This window comes from Vipera ursinii (assembly GCF_947247035.1).
Source record: "Vipera ursinii genome assembly, chromosome: 12".
NCBI classification, from domain to species: Eukaryota; Metazoa; Chordata; class Lepidosauria; order Squamata; family Viperidae; genus Vipera; species Vipera ursinii.
This window is the reverse complement of record NC_139525.1, coordinates 7,185,699-7,202,723: the sequence shown is the minus strand read 5'-3', so window position 1 is coordinate 7,202,723 and position 17,025 is coordinate 7,185,699. Positions and strand designations below refer to the sequence as shown.

Sequence of the window (17,025 nt, the reverse complement as noted above, 5' to 3'; positions counted from 1 at the left end):
ATAAAAGTCATTAGCATCAATTCGACCAAGCCTTCTACCCTTGAGAGGAACTGAAAATAATAACCACGGTGGTACACAGGTCCACTAGGAAGCAATTCAAGTATAGCGCTGGGAAAAATCAAAAACAGGTGTGTCAACATTCAGTTGAGCAAAAAAGCAAAATACTGACTGATGGAAAAGGGTTGAAATTCTAAAAATAAAAATAAAAATCCTTACTTAATCTAGATGGCCAGCCTCAGCTTTTTATTTAGTGTAGTAGTTTATTGCCTTTAGAGATGAAGGTCTATGTTGCTTTAAGATGTTAAAGCAAATATGTTACTCTTACCTATTATTGTTATTTTTTATTTACTGTCAATATTTATTTATTGTTCCAGACCATCTGTGTATTTATTCGAAGAGGGGGAAGAGCTTTTCACAGGGCAAGCATGAATAGAAATTACATTGTCCGCCCCAGAGTTTGCCTTCAGAAGAGAAAAGGGATATCACTGCATCGTAACCTGACCTTTGGAGAACCTCATCTTTCCTGTGGTTCCTTGTAGCGCTGCAAGTGTTCATACTGTCATGTCAAGATTACGGAAATAATTCCTGTCTTATGGACTTGACCTTACAAGACAGAAGTCACAAACTCAATCATTATCTCATTCAGATGGTGGCATTCCAGCTTTTGATTTTATCTTTGCAGTCTTTCATGTCTCAGAGACAGTCTGGGAGAAGACTTGCCCTCTGAACACTAACTAGCCATCCAAAGAGTTCTATTTCGGTTTTATGCTCCCAGAGTTCTTTGGAGGGAGAAATGTCTTAGCTAAAAATTCAGAAATCCTACCATTTAGACACCCTACTGTAACATTCCATTCATTACTGCAAGGAAGTCATGGGGAACCATTTTAGTGCACCCAAAATGGTTAGGAGGCATCCTTATGAGAAATTGTTGGTGCTCTCTGAGCTTGGTTGTTTCCTTGCAGATCTGTCATTAAGCAAACTAGGTAATATCATCGGCGGAAAGACCCCTCATTTCAAACCTGAACTACAAATGTTCTCCTTTATCAGTCTTCCTTGTACACAAAACTCGGGGGGGGGGGAGAAATGATCTCAGAAAAGAATTTTTAAAAGTATGTAAAGATTGTCTCCATGAACCAAAGATTTATATTCTAAAACAGGGGTCTTCAAACTTGGCCCTTTTATGACTTGTGGACTTCAATTCCCAGAATTCCTCAGCCAGCTTGTCTGGCTGAGGAATTCTGGGAGTTGAAGTCCACAAGTCATAAAAGGGCCAAGTTTGAAGACCCCTGTTCTAAAATATGCACAGAGAAAAGAGAAGCATCTATTTTATAACCCTATGCATTTGTAAATAGATTTAAAAAAAAAGTCAGTAAATAATGAATTTCTGCAATGTATAGCAATGGGCGTTTCAAACGTGTTTATGCAGAGTATAAAAGAAGATTATCAAGCTTTTGTTCCAGAGATTTTAGACGAATATTTATATTTATTTGGAATTTGAAACTTCTACCCTAAACAAGGTCGCGGGAACCAAAATTATCTACAGCCACTTTAAACATTTTTGATATGGGTAGTAAATAAAATGCATTGTTGCCTAATCTGTCTAAATTGTAATCCAAGAAATCCTACCTGTAATTGCAGAGCCTCATGATTTTCAAGCCCCTCCACTATGTTAGCAAATCGTTCTCCGTTATTTCTCTCAGCTGCAATTGTTATAGCTCCTAAAATTTTGTCCAGCCTGTAACAGAGATTTATTTCAATGGGTTGTAAAGATATGCACGTACTTTTTAAAGAGACTATTCAAAAATCACACCTCAAATTCTTAAAGGCATTTTTGCCTCTTTTGCAGCAAATTGATTTAAAAACCAGCACCTAAAAAGCAATCTGCTACTAATCAAGGAAATAAACCTTTTGAGTTTGCTGTGGTTGCTGCTGTTGTCGCTTCGATTCTTAAATGAAGTCAGATTATTTAAACTTTGGAATCTTAGGTAACTAACTTGAAAAAGTTCATGGAACAAAAACGATTCCATCCTGTATTTCCTCCTTGCAGCTAGGCATGCATTTACTCCAAAATCCCAGTGAGATCAAATGGGATCTTTTCTGTCAAGTGGGCATTAAACTGCAACTTGCAGGTTTACTCCAAATTAAGCTCTATTTAGTTCTGTGAGATTTGCTCCTGGGGAAGTGGTGCAAGGAAAGGATTTTTAAACCTTGATCATTCTATGGCAATGAATCTATTTTAAAAAGTACCAGTGTTTTCCCCAACCTAATGCCCTCCAGATGTTCTGAGCTAGAACACCTATCATCATCGGTCCTTGTAGTTGAGGATAATGGAAATCTACTCCAACATAGCCCAAAGGGGTCCAGATGGAATCTATACTGTTCGAATACAATATAAGTTGTCTCTATGAGTGGTGAAAGTGGTCTTTCACAATAACAATGAGAAAGTCACAGTACAGATTTGGAGCAGGAATCAGTCCAAGTTCAGAAATGCACTTTCCTATTTTGTTTGCACAGAGTGCATAAACAACTCTCTTGGATTAAAACTGGAAATATTCATCTTAACACAAAACCCTCTTTAGTCTTTTTGGGAGGGTACCAGACGAATCTGCCCCATATCCCACATTAGGAGAAACCACCATGCAAAGTATAGATCAGTCTTCAAAGGAGCCCATGGATTGATCTTTTTCATTCAAAATGGTCAAAGTAATAGATTAAAATAAAATCACCAAGCACACCCACTGATCTTGTCCTATAAATAATTGTGTTGATTTGGGATATAAAGAGAAGTAAATGTGTAAATATGAGATTCAACAGATAATTCAGAATCTCAAATGTCCTTTGCTCTGTTAATTTAATGTAGTTTACTTCCAGTTGTACTTGCATGGGGAAAGGAAGGAAAATAAATCTATGTTCAAGCTAATAACTCAGTTTTTGGCTGGAGAAGGAGCCTCAAATAAAGCAAGTCAGCAGCAAAAAAAAATGACCTCAAATCAAATAAAATGGCCTCAGCGAGGCATTGTTGCAAGAGACAACAGTAAATGGGCGTGGACTTTCAGTCACTAAGTGTTGCGGTTGCAAAGTGAAATGTCATGTGATAGCACTGCTTAATGATGGCAGTTTTGGCCAGCACTGGTTACCATCATAAGTGAGGACTACATGAATCGTTAAGCAAGGATATCGTTTGATTGTGACTTCTGATTTCCTGCCGGCTTCCCCATTAAATTTGCTTGCGGAAAGCCAGCAATGAAAAGTTGCCAGTCTTGATCATGTAACCAGGGGATGCTGCAATGGCCAGAATCTCAAAGACTGGTTGCAATGACCACTCATTCAGCACAATCATAAGTATGGAGGGCCGCTGAACAAATGGCTGTTAAATAAGGTCTACCTGCTCACCCAATTGCTGCTCTCTAGCAACTCTGTACATGCTCTCTTTGATCTAGGAGATAGCAGATGTGTTTATCCTCCAGATGAGTCGCCATAAAAGAACTCTTAAATCTCTTGGGGAGTCAAGGGCCAAGAGGAAACATATGGAAGTCAACATATTAAAGGAAAATGAAATGGATAATTACAGAGGTTGCCCTAAAAATGGGTTTCATACATTTCTTTAATTAATTAAATAAATTAAATAGTTCTGTTACTTACATGTTTTCTTCTCCAATGATACAAATGGCAGAGAGTATTTTCACTGTTTCAGTCATCATGTTTGGTTGCTTTGGGTCAATTGCTCTGGCCAGTAAGAGGAGGCTTCGGTCATCTCCCAGTATTCTTTGTAGTCCATACTTGGAGGGGGAGAAGGAATGGTTTAAAAGATATGAGAATGCAACGCACACCATCTTAGAAAGTGTTAGAATCCCTAAACAAATGACAAGGTTCTGAAAGAGCCAGATTTGCAGAGATGGAGTTGGGGAGGGGAAAAACTTCCCTTGAAAATTTAATTTTCTTGCCAGCAATAGACTAGCAACATGCAAGTAAAACCAGAAGGACATTTTGGTTTCTCTGTATTTTTCTGAATGTCCCTTTAAAAATACACTGAGAGTAGTTCAACTAGTTCAAGGTATTGCCGCATTTCCCACACCCTACACCTTCTTCCTAAAATTAAAGCCGCTGAGAGCACTAAATCTGGCCTCAGAGGTTCACAGGAAGAGTGGAGAGATTTATCCAAAGTTGGGTTACTCATGCAAGTTTTACTTTTTTTACACTATTATCTTGGGATCCGTATCACTGAAGCTTTGTAATGAGCAGAAGGAGTGACTTTGGGGGGTCAGGAAGAACAGCTGCTTGCTAGACAATAATCAGATAAAAGAAACCTCAGTCTGGGACAGAGCTGTAACCTGGAAAAAAAAAAATCTGAACAGATCTTCCCTAGTTTTCACGAAGATGAAGGAGGGGGAAGGCATTTCAAGATTCCATTACTGTATCTTTATAATAAAACTAATATTAGCCTGCATGACTTTGGCTTCCTAGTCTGGATAGCTGACCTTTAAAAAAATGTGAGGTGTTTCCCCACCCCCACCCCCCACCCCCATTTCTCAAAAATAAAGGAATACTTTATACATAGGTAAACTTGATGCCGATTTCAAGCCTTGAAGTAACGTATGAATTGGTTTTGCCTTATTCCAAATTCTTTGCAGCACTATTAAGCTACAGGCAAACCATCGTCATTAGTAATCAAATTTCCATTTCATTAAAGTCATCTCTTTCTTTAAAGACAGTCATTCATTACCAGTTAAAGTGAACCTATCTGAAGGAAAGAAAAAAAAATCAGCCGGGGCTGAAATTCCTACCTTATTATTCATAAACGCTTTGAGGCACTGTATGAGCTTATGCTGATTTTTCTTGTCAATACTTTCTTGCCTGAAAATTAATAATCATAATTAACTGACGGTCCTATATTAATCAACTTTTTTTGCTTCTCCTTCTTATACTTGCTCTATACTTACTGTCTCTTATCAAGGAGTTTTTCAAGGACATCCAGGAGAAGCCCGAGGCCTTCATGTCCAAAATTGTTAACCCAACTGTAAAAAAGTAAATTGCAAATGAGTTCATGCTTGCTCCTGTGTGCAATTTGAATACACATAAACATTCTGATGACTGACTATTCGTTACAGATAGGACTTCCAGCATGCCTTAGCAGATGTTGAGCTTCCATACTTAACAATCACAGTTCACAGAAATATGTACTCAAAATATAAGAGGCACCATTCACTTATCAAGCATTTGCATTACAAATGGAAAACTCAAACTTTAATCAGAGCAGAATGACAAGAGTTGGAAAGGATCTTGGAGGTCTTCAAGTCCAAATCCCCTTGTAGAGGTTTTCTTCAAGCACAAAAGCCTATACCAGGGGTAGGGAAACTTGGCTCTTTTATGACTCGTGGACTTCAACTCCCAGAATTCCATGCTGGCTGAGGAATTCTGGGAGTTGAAATCCACGAGTCATAAAAGAGCCAAGGTTCCCTACCCCTGGCCTATACCATTTCAGACAAATGGCTGTCCAATCTCTTCTCAAAAACCTCTAGTGTTGGAGCATCCACATCTTCTGGAGACAAGCCATTTCACTGATTAATTGTTCTCATTGCCAGGAAATTTCTCCTTATTTCTAGGTTGATTTTCTCTTTTATTAATTTCCATCTATTGCTTCTTGTCCTGCCTTCAGGTGCCTTGGAGAATAGTTGACCACATCTTCTTTGTGGTAGATATTGGAACACTGCTATCATGTCACCCCTTGTCCTTCCTGCCAGTTTGACTGCAGCTGACTGCTCTCTGAAGGCTAGGTATGAACTAGTCTACCTACCTTCAACAGATGAAGGAGAGGCCAGTCTAGCCAGCCTCAGGAGGGTGAGGGCAGGACCAGTCAACTGAACCTCCAGGCAATGTATGGAGTTATGGTTCACTTGTTAGATGCATTTTGTATGTTAGCCCATTTGAAGTACATAGGTTCAAATACTGTTCCCCTGCGACACACCATTTCACCCAGTTCACACTTACAGGCAGGAGAGTTTGGGCGGTATATAGATCTCATTTTTCTACTGTTGCCAAGTGAAGGACTTCCTTTACAGATGCAGTATGTTTACATAACTATAACCATTTGACGGTATTGTCTGCAATGCACAATTTCCTATGCCTCTGCAGGCAAATCCACCTTTGAAAGAAATTTAAAACCTCAGCCTTACAATAATTAACTTTATTCTAATTCAGTGTTTTGCTTTGTTTTTTCTCTCTATTTCCAGAAAGTATTATTTTGACATTTATAAATCCTCATCCTCAAGTTCTTCCAATTTTCCACGCAGGTGAACTGCCACACAGATACAAAATAATTAAAATAAGCAGAGACACTTACAACAGCCTCACAATTACAATGCTGTGTTTGATTATTTCAAATAACTTGTAAGTCAGCATCTAAAGTTTAGTTCTTGAATGGAAGATAAATGAGTAGAGCAGGAAATGTGTCAAAATCCATAGCATCCTGTCAACGGTTTAATCTTTCTGAAACCTTAAATATCCACTAAACCCTAAATAAGGTTTGTGCTTCAAAAATGTGTGACCGCCAACCCCTGCCCCACCTTTCTTGATAAAGCTGAAAGAGTTTGGACATTGACAGGAAAAACATCAAGAAGCAGCAATCAAATCAAGATCATTTGAGCCCTTGGGTTTCTCTATGCGTCTTCATGTTTGTTTATTAGCTTATTTTTGGCATGCATGCAAAACTCGTCACTAGATGTCTCTGCAGATCCATCAAGGTTAAAACTGATTACCAATTGAGAAGCACTTCAGAACATGCCTTCTGAAGAGACCAAAGAGGAGTCAGAATCAAAAAGTCTACAAAACAACACAATGAGCCTAGGACAATGAAGGGACTCCAAGAAATTCATATAACTAGTATTTATTTATTTATTTTTTATTTTAATCCCATTTATATCCCGCCCTTCTCCGAAGACTCAGGGCGGCTTACAATCTAAGAAGCACAAATCAATGTGCTTAGCAATAGCCTTCATTCTATGTATATGCCTGCTTATTAGGGCTTTCGGGGGGCCCCCAAGCGGCATTATTACAAAGTCACCTTAATTGCCCCCAACAATCTGGGTCCACATTTTACCTACCTGGGAAGGATGGAAGGCTGAGTCAACCTTGAGCCTGGTGGGACTCGAACCTGCACTAATTGCAGGCAGCTGGTGTTACTTAAGGAGGCATTAGCCCACTGCTCCACCAAGGTTCTTAGTAAGAAGCCACACAAACCGTCCTCAGTTTTCTATGACATTTGAAGGATTCTGGCTTGTGTAGTAGCTCTGGAAGTTAAATCTGCAGTGATGGTGCAATTCTGGAACATTTGTCCTACAGAATATCAAGCCTTGTGGTTTTGCCAGATTTTACACCAATGATGAAAAAACTGGTGGCCCCATTTTCTGAAGTTGGAAGCCCCTCAAAATATAGTCTGTTAAGTTCTAAAAATGGATCAAAGTAATTTATTTTTTAAAAAATAAAGGAAATCCTCAAATCTAGGGAGAGGAGGGGAGGAGGAAGGAAGGAAGGAAGGAAGGAAGGAAGGAAGGAAGGAAGGAAGGAAGGAAGGAAGGAAGGAAGGAAGGAAGGAAGGAAAATATTTAAAAGAGAAGATTATGAACACTTACCACTCAGGGTAGTGATGGAACGAGAAGTGAGATTTATACAGAGTAAGTGAAAACATTAAAACATTTACAGATATATTTTTCTGATAGAATCCAACAATACCTTGGTGGAGCAGTGGGCTAACGCCTCCTTAAGTAACACCAGCTGCCTGCAATTAGTGCAGGTTCGAGTCCCACCAGGCTCAAGGTTGACTCAGCCTTCCATCCTTCCCAGGTAGGTAAAATGAGGACCCAGATTGTTGGGGGCAATTAAGCTGACTTTGTAATAATGCCGCTTGGGGTGTGTGTGAAAGCCCTAACAAGCAGGCATATACATAGAATGAAGGCTACTGCTAAGCTTGTAAGCCGCCCTGAGTCTTCGGAGAATTATTTGTTGATTTCCTTCACCACAGTCAGCAAAAGAAAAGGCTTCTTAGAAGTAGACTTCATACTGTTCAAGTATGATGAATATTGTATATGGTAAGGTCCAGCGAGGAAAAAGAATGTATTTTTCAAACAAACAATAAATGGCAATGAATGTCAAGTGATATAACCCCAGACCAAGGATTCCTGTTTGTAAATAAAGTGGGTCAAAAATGAAAATTATTACTTTCTTTCTACTGGGGCATGAAAAATACTACCAAGCATGGCAAAGAGGGATTACAGAGGTTACCTTGGTGAGTTATTTCAGATACAGTCAGATTTATTGCATAATTTACTTAATGTCTCTGGATAGAACCTGCTTTTAAAAGCTCTGGGAAATGAACTTATTTTTCATCCATCTATGTATATCTTCATGTGGCTTATTATTTTAAGCAGTTCTTTGGTTGCCAGGGGTTAAGGTACCACAGTAACATTTGAATTTTGGTTTTTACTATAATATTCTTCTTAAAGTGTTGGACAAAATGGGAAGCACCATCCTTTTATCCCTGTTTAATATCAACAAGTCAGTGTTATTTCTTCCAAAACATAAGGTGACAAAGAGAAGAAATGGCAATGAAAATACAAATGACGTACACATTAATAATTGTACAAGCCGGCCTAGCCTGATGGGGATTGGTGGGGTTCTTTATTTTTTTGTATTCTTAATTTTGTCTTTGGGGTTTTATAATTGAATAGCAATTGTTTTAAACTTGGGCAATTATTTAATTTCTTTTTAATGTTTGTATTTTGTATTCTACTTTTGCCCTGTGAACCGCCCTGAGTCCTCAGGGAGAAGGGCGGTATAGAAATATTATTAAATTAAATTAAAATTAAATTAAATTGGAAATAAATGCCATTTCCAATGGCCACAAAAAAGGTGGTTTGACTTCCATAACAGCCAAGTCACAAGCACAAAGCTGTCCTGTTCTTAAGATCACTAAGTTGTAGTTAGTTATTAAATTTATAGGTCACCCAATTTTCCATGATTCTGGGCAGTTAGTCAAGGCAGAAGGTATTCTATCCCATTCCATTATGTTGATAATGACTTTAGCTCCTGAAAGTAATACAATATATTCAGTCATTCATAATTTAGTAATGATATATCGGAAAACTCTCCCCTTGTATAATTTCTATATTTTTAGATGGCATTTTTCTTCATTTGTGCCTTATTCACTTATCTTCATCTGTTTTCTATTTTTGTTTGTTTATAGATTTTTCTCCAAAAAGTCAAATGTCTTTTTTAAAAAAAAATATATTATGCAGGACCTCCTGAACTTTTCCAGAAAAAAACTACTAAATGAGAATTGGAAACAAGAACGTTATGGGAATACACAATACTATTCTCAAGATCTAAGTTTATTTCCTAGTCTCTCTTCATGCATATTTTAAACTCGTGTCCATAGTGCTGAGTTACAAAGTTTCTTTGTTTGCTGAAAATAAGCAGGAATTTTCAGAATAACAATGTCCTTCTGTATTTTTACAGCAACTCTTTGATCATACAAGTGTAAGTAGAACTATGCTATTTTCCATGTATAAATTATTGCTAGGCAATGTAGTCGTACAATACTTCTTTATTCAACCACCTACCCCCCAAAAAATACTGACAAGTCACATGGAAACAAATATTATCCATCTGTCTGTCTGTCTGTCTGTCTGTCAGTCTATCTATCTATCTATCTATCTATCTATCTATCTATCTATCTATCTATCTATCTATCTATCCACCTATCTATCTACAAGACCCATGGTGCTAAAGTGGTTAGAATGCAGTATTGTAGACTAATTCTGCCAACTGCCAGCAGTTCAATTCTGACAGGCTCAAGGATCATGACCGACTAAAGCCTTCCATCCTTCCAAGGTCAGTAAAATGAGGACCCAGATTATTGGTGACAACATGCTGACTCTGTAAACTGCTTAGAGAGGGCTGTAGAACACTATGAAGCAGTATATAAGTCTGAGTGCTAAGTGTTTGATCTATCTATCTGTCTGTCTGTCTGTCTGTCTGTCTCTCTCTCTCTCTCTATCTATCTATCTATCTATCTATCTATCTATCTATCTCCATATCTATCTCCACATCTATCTATCTATCTATCTATCTATCTATCTATCTATCTATCTATCTATCTATCTATCTATCTATCTATCTATCGTATCTATCTATCAATCAATCATCTATCTATCTATCTATCTATCTATCTATCTATCTATCTATCTATCTATCTATCTATCCATCTATCTATCTATCTATCTATCTATCTGCACCAGGTTGGACTGACAATAAATTAGTTACCCAGATACAACAGGACTTGAATGAGATGCAGCACTTCACTAAGAGTAACTAATTTAGTCCAGAATCCAATTCATAATTTTTGTTTGCTGGATAAATGCATAGGAAAATCCAACAGCGATGAATTCCACTTAGTATGGATTGGATTTGGAGAGGACAAAACAAACATCACCAATAGATTCACAGAGGTTGGTTAACCTTAGGAGGCTTCTTACATTTCCAATCCCCCTTACTTTCATTTCGTGGATAATCTATGGGAAATTCTAACAGGAGTTATTTTTCAACTTCCTGTGAAGACAAGGGTTGCATTTCTGCAAAGCAGACTTGCCAAAATTCCTTGCATACCAAGTGATGCAAACTGTCAGGCCCAGTTTAATGTATTCCAATTACAAAGTTAAAGACAGCTTGAGGATAGGTTCTGAATGCAACAAGGCATAATATTAGCACACCGGCCATATGTTGGTGCATATAGAAGTATTCACAGCTTACCCATCAACAGCTTTAATATTCAGCCCTGTGCCTCATTCTACCAGAGGTAAATAACAGGATCAATCCCTTAAAATCTGAAGCTAAAAAAATAAAGAGCCTATCTTTCCAATACACTTTCAATGAAAGAGACTTTATGCAGTGTATAAAGATATAAATCCATAAGACTATCTATTATTTTGGAGCAATTCCTTTTACACAAGTCACTATCTCGCTTTAAAGACCTACTACTTTAGATTATAGACAGCCAAAAAAAGAGGGGGGAAACCCCCAACGCCCACTGAATATGTGGCTTTTTGATGTGGTTGGTGTAAATTCTACATTTTGTTTCAACTTGGCATACAATATTTTAAAAGCTCCTACTTTGCAACACTTATGAATAACAATCCCCCAAACTTACCTTACTGGATTGCTGGTCAGAGACACCCTCAGAGACTCTAAGCAGTTGAGAAGTTTTTCTTCTGAGATACCTGATCGTAGTTCGTGGACGTATTCCTGCGACGACAACGTGCACTCGTGTTTACTGTTTTTCAGGCCACCCTTAACACGAAAAGGAAAATCAAGTGATAAAATTATTGTGGGAAACAAGAGTTAGCGGATGCATGTAATCAAAGAAAAGCAAGCAAGCTACTTTATTTCCAGGCTTCACTTCTTAGTAAGTTCTCTCCATGGCCAATGAACCTAAAGCTACATAACTCTGCAGATAGAATTACTTAACTTAACCAGGCTCTGGATTAGGTTACAGGATTGTACAGTTCCTATCCCTTCGTTTTCTTACAGACTTATCCTCTCACCGAACTTTAGCTGGGATAAAAGTTAGGACTGAATCAATTTAATCATGTAGTTCTAATGACAGTCATAATTCTTATGGGAATTTGGTTTTAAGAAGATAGTTTTCTAAAAAAAAGTCTTAAATCCTTGGTTTCAAATCCCTTACAGAGCTACACAGTTAAAATGGGTGCCTTAATTTTTTTGTGTGTTCTATATTCTATTAATGTGTTCTATTACATTTTGTATGTAGGAGAAGAGAATGGGCGTATTGTTTTTAAATATATACGTTATATATACGCATACACACACAGAGAGAAAGCCTTCCCTAGTAAATGAGACAGGAAACAAAATCAGATGAGCTAAATCTACTTTATTGTAAGGTTACATTAATAGAATCTTACAAGTTTGAGAGTACAAACTTCCCACCAGCCATTTTTAACTGCTATTCCTGTTAGGGGAGGTCCTTTGTCAATTTCTTTCTTTGACCATTAACCACCCTCTCTTGTTTGATTATTTTATAAGAAGCATCTCCTCCACCTGTTCCTCAAGATATCCATGCATCCATTACATAGATACACATAATGAAGATTGGTCTAGAATTATCACCACTACACAAGTAATGTCAAAATAAACATGAGAAAACAAATATCAGCACTTTAATTGACCCTTTTCTTACCAATAAATAAAAAATAGACATTAATTTGGGTATCTCTAAAATACTAATTCGAGATGTATTATAGATTTTATAGTCAAGGCTATGGTCTTCCCAGTTGCAATGTATGGCTGTGAAAGTTGGACCATAAGAAAGGCTGAGCGCCAAAGAATCGAGGCCTTTGAACTCTGGTGCTGGAGAAGACTCCTGCGAGTCCCTTGGACTGCAAGGCGATCAAACCGGTCAGTCCTAGCGGAGATCAACCCTGACTGCTCTTTGGAAGGCCAGATCCTGAAGTTGAAACTCAAATACTTTGGCCACCTAGTGAGAAGGAAGGACTCACTGGAGAAGAGTCTAATGCTGGGAAAGGTTGAGGGCAATAGAAGAAGGGGACGACAGAGAATGAGGTGGCTGGATGGAGTCACTGAAGCAGTAGGCGTGGCCTAAATGGACTCCAGAAGATGGTAGAGGACAGGAAGGCCTAGAGCAGTATGCAACCTTGGCTCTTTTATGACTCGTGGACTTCAACTCCTAGAATTCCTGAGCCAGCCTATCCCTAGCCTAGAGGAACGTTGTCCATGGGGTCGCGATGGGTCGGACACGACTTCACAACTAACAACAACAACAAAATTATAGATTTATTTCTTCCCAGACATTAAAACTAGTATATTTGAGTCACCACTGAAGAAAAGGACTCAAACAGCCAGTTAACGCAGGAAAGTTAACTGATATCAATTCTTATATATGATTAGAAAGCCATAATCCATTTCCTGAGCTACTCAGCCTTTGAAACTTCAAAATTTCTCGATTCTTGCCAATCGAGAGGAATCTAACTGTGTCTCTCTCTTACTTTTCAATCTTAAAGTAACTCTTGAGTCCCCTATCATTACAAATAATAAACAATCATGAATCTATTTCATTTGTTTAGGAGATGCTTTGACTCCAAAGACCTTCTCAATATACTTCTTAACCCCTCTGCATACCACCATTTGAACACCATCAACCTAAGGTTTTATTTATTTACGTTGAGAAGAATAACATATGGGGGAGAAAGGTAATTCTCAGTAGTAAATTTCCCCACTATAGCTTTTCTTTTAATCTGGCAGGAGAATTTGAAGCCCTAGAACTCTGGTCTAACTCCACATTTTGCATTCAGAATATTAACATACTCTAAGTTTTAGTACATATCCTGCTGGAAATTATGGGGTGTGTTTACACATGTACTAAGAAATGTGATGCGTTTGGTATACACAATGCCAAAAAAAATATTTAAACAGATGTTCAAGTTTTACTGCAAAACTATTTTAAGATCCCTAAAATCTATATAGAGCAGTTTTCCCAATTATGTTTACTTTAATTAAACACACAAGGCTGTCAAATTTACATGTAAAAATAAAACTTCTGAGCTGTTTATTGGTTCTATTCTATTCTATTCTATTCTATTCTATTCTATTCTATTCTATTCTATTCTATTCTTCTATTCCATTCTATTCTATTTCCTGTTTCTGTTATTCTATTCTATTCTATTCTATTCTATTCTATTCTATTCTATTCTATTCTATTCTATTCTATTCTATTCTATTCTATTCTATTCTATTCTTCTATTCCATTCCATTCTATTCTATTTCCTGTTTTTGTTATTCTATTCTATTCTATTCTATTCTATTCTTCTATTCCATTCCATTCTATTCTATTTCCTGTTTCTGTTATTCTATTCTATTCTATTCTATTCTATTCTATTCTATTCTATTCTATTCTATTCTACTCTATTCTATTCTATTCTATTCTATTCTATTCTATTCTATTCTATTTCCTGTTTCTGTTATTCTATTCTATTCTATTTCCTGTTTCTGTTATTCTATTCTATTCTATTCTATTCTATTCTATTCTATTCTATTCTATTCTATTCTATTCTTCTATTTCCTGTTTCTATTATTCTATTCTATTCTATTCTATTCTATTCTCTGTTTCTGTTATTCTATTCTATCCTATCCTATCCTATCCTATCCTATCCTATCCTATCCTATCCTATCCTATCCTATCCTATTCAATTCTATTCCTATTTTTATTTCTATTCTACTAATAACAAAGGTTATACCACAATAAGAAACTAAGCCAGAAGATATCACAGCTGCCCAAACTAATATCAGTATATTAGCTATGTATTGGTAGTTTAGCTATAATGTTGGGGCCTATTCCAAGTAGTCCTAATCAGATCCGGATTTTTCCACCCTTTTAAGTCTACAATAATTTACCACAGGACGTTTATGATGAAGTGAGGGACAGAAAGTGAGAGCACAGCTGCACACAGGGAAAGAGATTAATGCAGTCTAACACATCCTGCCTTGCCACAGCCAGCTCCATTGAACAGACATACACACTTTCACCTTTCTACCCATTACCTTGTAAATTGTATCAAGAAGGCAAACATCCTTCATGATGTTGATTCTCCATTACAGCCACATCATCGCATGTACAACAAGAGTTCAGGACCATTCATTTGAGGCAGGGCAAGAGGAACACGTTTAACCTCTAGACCGCTTCACATTTTTATATCCCCATTGATCAAAAGGGTCTGCATAATGCAAATGTACAAAGCCAATTATGGAGCACAAAAGTCAGAAGGCGGTATTAATTAGCGCTGGAGAAGAAAGAGAGTAATTTCATGTGTCAATAATAATTGCCATGTCAGCATTTTGGGGTCGTTGTCCAGGAGCCTCTAGAGAGCCGCAACCTAACTTCCAAGCCCAGTTAATGAAAACAACCTAAGACATACATACATACATACATTTGTGTTGTTATGTGTAGCAATATCCAAATCTACCACTTTGTGTAGTCCTAACATTCTTATTAGAGTGATTGAGAGTAGTGGGCAGAAACAGGAGATAAAATCTTTAACACTGTAAGCCACCCAGAGTCATCTCATGGTGGGATGGGCTGCAAATAAACTCAATAAATAATAATAATAATCTTAGAATTTATTTGTTTGTTCATTTATCACATTTATTTGCTGCCTAGCTCATATCCAACAATTCTGTTTGGCTTACAAATTTCTGTCTCAGTTCTATTAAAATGGCTGGAAACAAGTGCCTAAACATTCCAAACATATGAAGGGGATGAGAGAAACTACTTTATAAATATCTACCTATAGCAATAATAATAATAATAATAATAATAATAATAATAATAATAATAATAATAATAATAATAATAATAATAATAATAATAATAATAATAATAAAAAATTCATAACAAAATTAGTTGATTTAAGAGGTGCCTGTACTGAATAACTTCAGAAAGCAGAGCGTCATGTCAAAGCTTGCAAGTAATGATACCTTCAAATAAGACCTGTGTCTGATAGACATGTTGTATATCAATATGCTGTATATGTTGTCATTTGTTAACACAAATGCATTTCTAGACTCATTAAGGAAAAAGGTTTTAAATTATCTACAAAGCAATATGATTCTTGTTTATGCAGCAATAAGTAGGAAAGGAAGAATCAGTTTGCTATAGTGGTTAAGGCACCAAGTTAGAAGCAGAAGCCAATAGAACAAAGACAAATGTACATCTCCCAGGATATTGTTGCAGGATCCAATCTGGGTTGGTCTTCCTAGCTTTTGAACTCATGCTGGAGCCCATCCTCAGGGAATTTCTCTCTACTACAACATTTCAGAACATTCTGGTACAGAGTTGTTCCCTGAGGATGGGCTTCAGCACAAGTCCGAAAGCTAGAAGATTAAAACTCTGGTCCTGGTGATCAACCCAGATTGGATCCTGCAACATAATAATAGCACAGCGGCACGCAAAGGGAATCAAATTCAGACCACATAATTACAATGATGTCAGAGAAAATAACAAAGATGGACTCATTCAATCTTCAGATCCTATGCCCAAGGGAATATCCAGGTTATCACATAGTTTATGCCAACTGAAAGTTCTTCTAACCAGTTTAAAATAGTGAATGCATGTCTTATCTATTTTATCACAAAGCCATGTTTGACAGATGTTTCTTTCCTACTGAGTTGGTAGCAATGGAACTTGCTACATAACTCAACTTTTTTCTTCTACTGAAATATTAACTAAGTAATGATTCTCCCAACTTTGACAGATAAGCAAACATCTCTTTACAAGAAGACTTCATCATAGCTACAGCTCTAGTAAATTGCAGAAATTGGCTTATTTCAGAACACTGGTTATTATTAATAGACAATTCCTAAAGCTCCTTAGTTTGACATAGTCTCTGCATGAATTTAATGAAGTCAAGTCAAATATTTTTTCACCCACAGCATCCCTAATAGGATTTGTATGTGTCTGATAGTTAATTATATCAGGGACCACCTCAAGCTCACTAATCCTTTTTGTGCATCTTTCAGCAGTTAGACGTGCTAGATGAAGGTATTTCGATTTGCACAACTGTATCAACCATTAAGGCTATTAGAACTTAACAGAGTATAGAAAGATAATGAAGAAATTGAGAAACTCTATCACGTGAGTCTCTGTGTCTCTGTCTGCAACTTCTTGAATTTATGGTAGTAGCATACCGAGAAGCATGCCTGCTGTTTGATCACTGCCTCAGACTCTCGTCCAATAGGTGGTTCTTGTTTTTTAAAAGAGGCAAATGGACTTTCTTTGAAGACATTTTGCTTCTCATCCAAGAAGCTCCTTTAGGTCAACTAGAAGAACTAGAATCTTCTTGGATGAGAAACAAATCATCTTCAAGGAAAACCAAGAAAGTCCAGGTGCCTCTTGAAAAAGAATCTTTGGGACAAGCATGACCTGGATGACTGAGAATCTCCATA

At 37.1% G+C, this 17,025-nt stretch overlaps 1 protein-coding gene and 1 long non-coding RNA gene across 7 annotated transcripts in view; both read right to left on the bottom strand.

Moving 5' to 3' along the window:
• DIAPH2 (diaphanous related formin 2) overlaps window positions 1-17,025 on the bottom strand; it is a 240,609-nt gene that overhangs the window by 188,852 nt on the left and 34,732 nt on the right. For all 6 annotated transcript variants that reach the window (XM_083371796.1, XM_083371801.1, XM_083371797.1 and 3 more), the window contains 5 exons: window positions 11,201-11,340; window positions 4,941-5,015; window positions 4,785-4,854; window positions 3,643-3,779; window positions 1,627-1,735 (listed from right to left, as the gene is read on the bottom strand). In XM_083371796.1, coding sequence (XP_083227922.1) covers window positions 1,627-1,735; window positions 3,643-3,779; window positions 4,785-4,854; window positions 4,941-5,015; window positions 11,201-11,340 — 531 coding nt within the window. The remainder of the gene's footprint in view (window positions 1-1,626; window positions 1,736-3,642; window positions 3,780-4,784; window positions 4,855-4,940; window positions 5,016-11,200; window positions 11,341-17,025) is intronic.
• On the bottom strand, window positions 13,664-15,048 carry LOC310645806. The gene is made up of 2 exons (XR_014493590.1): window positions 13,989-15,048; window positions 13,664-13,893 (listed from the first exon to the last, which is right to left on the bottom strand). It is a non-coding gene; the product is annotated as an uncharacterized lncRNA (long non-coding RNA).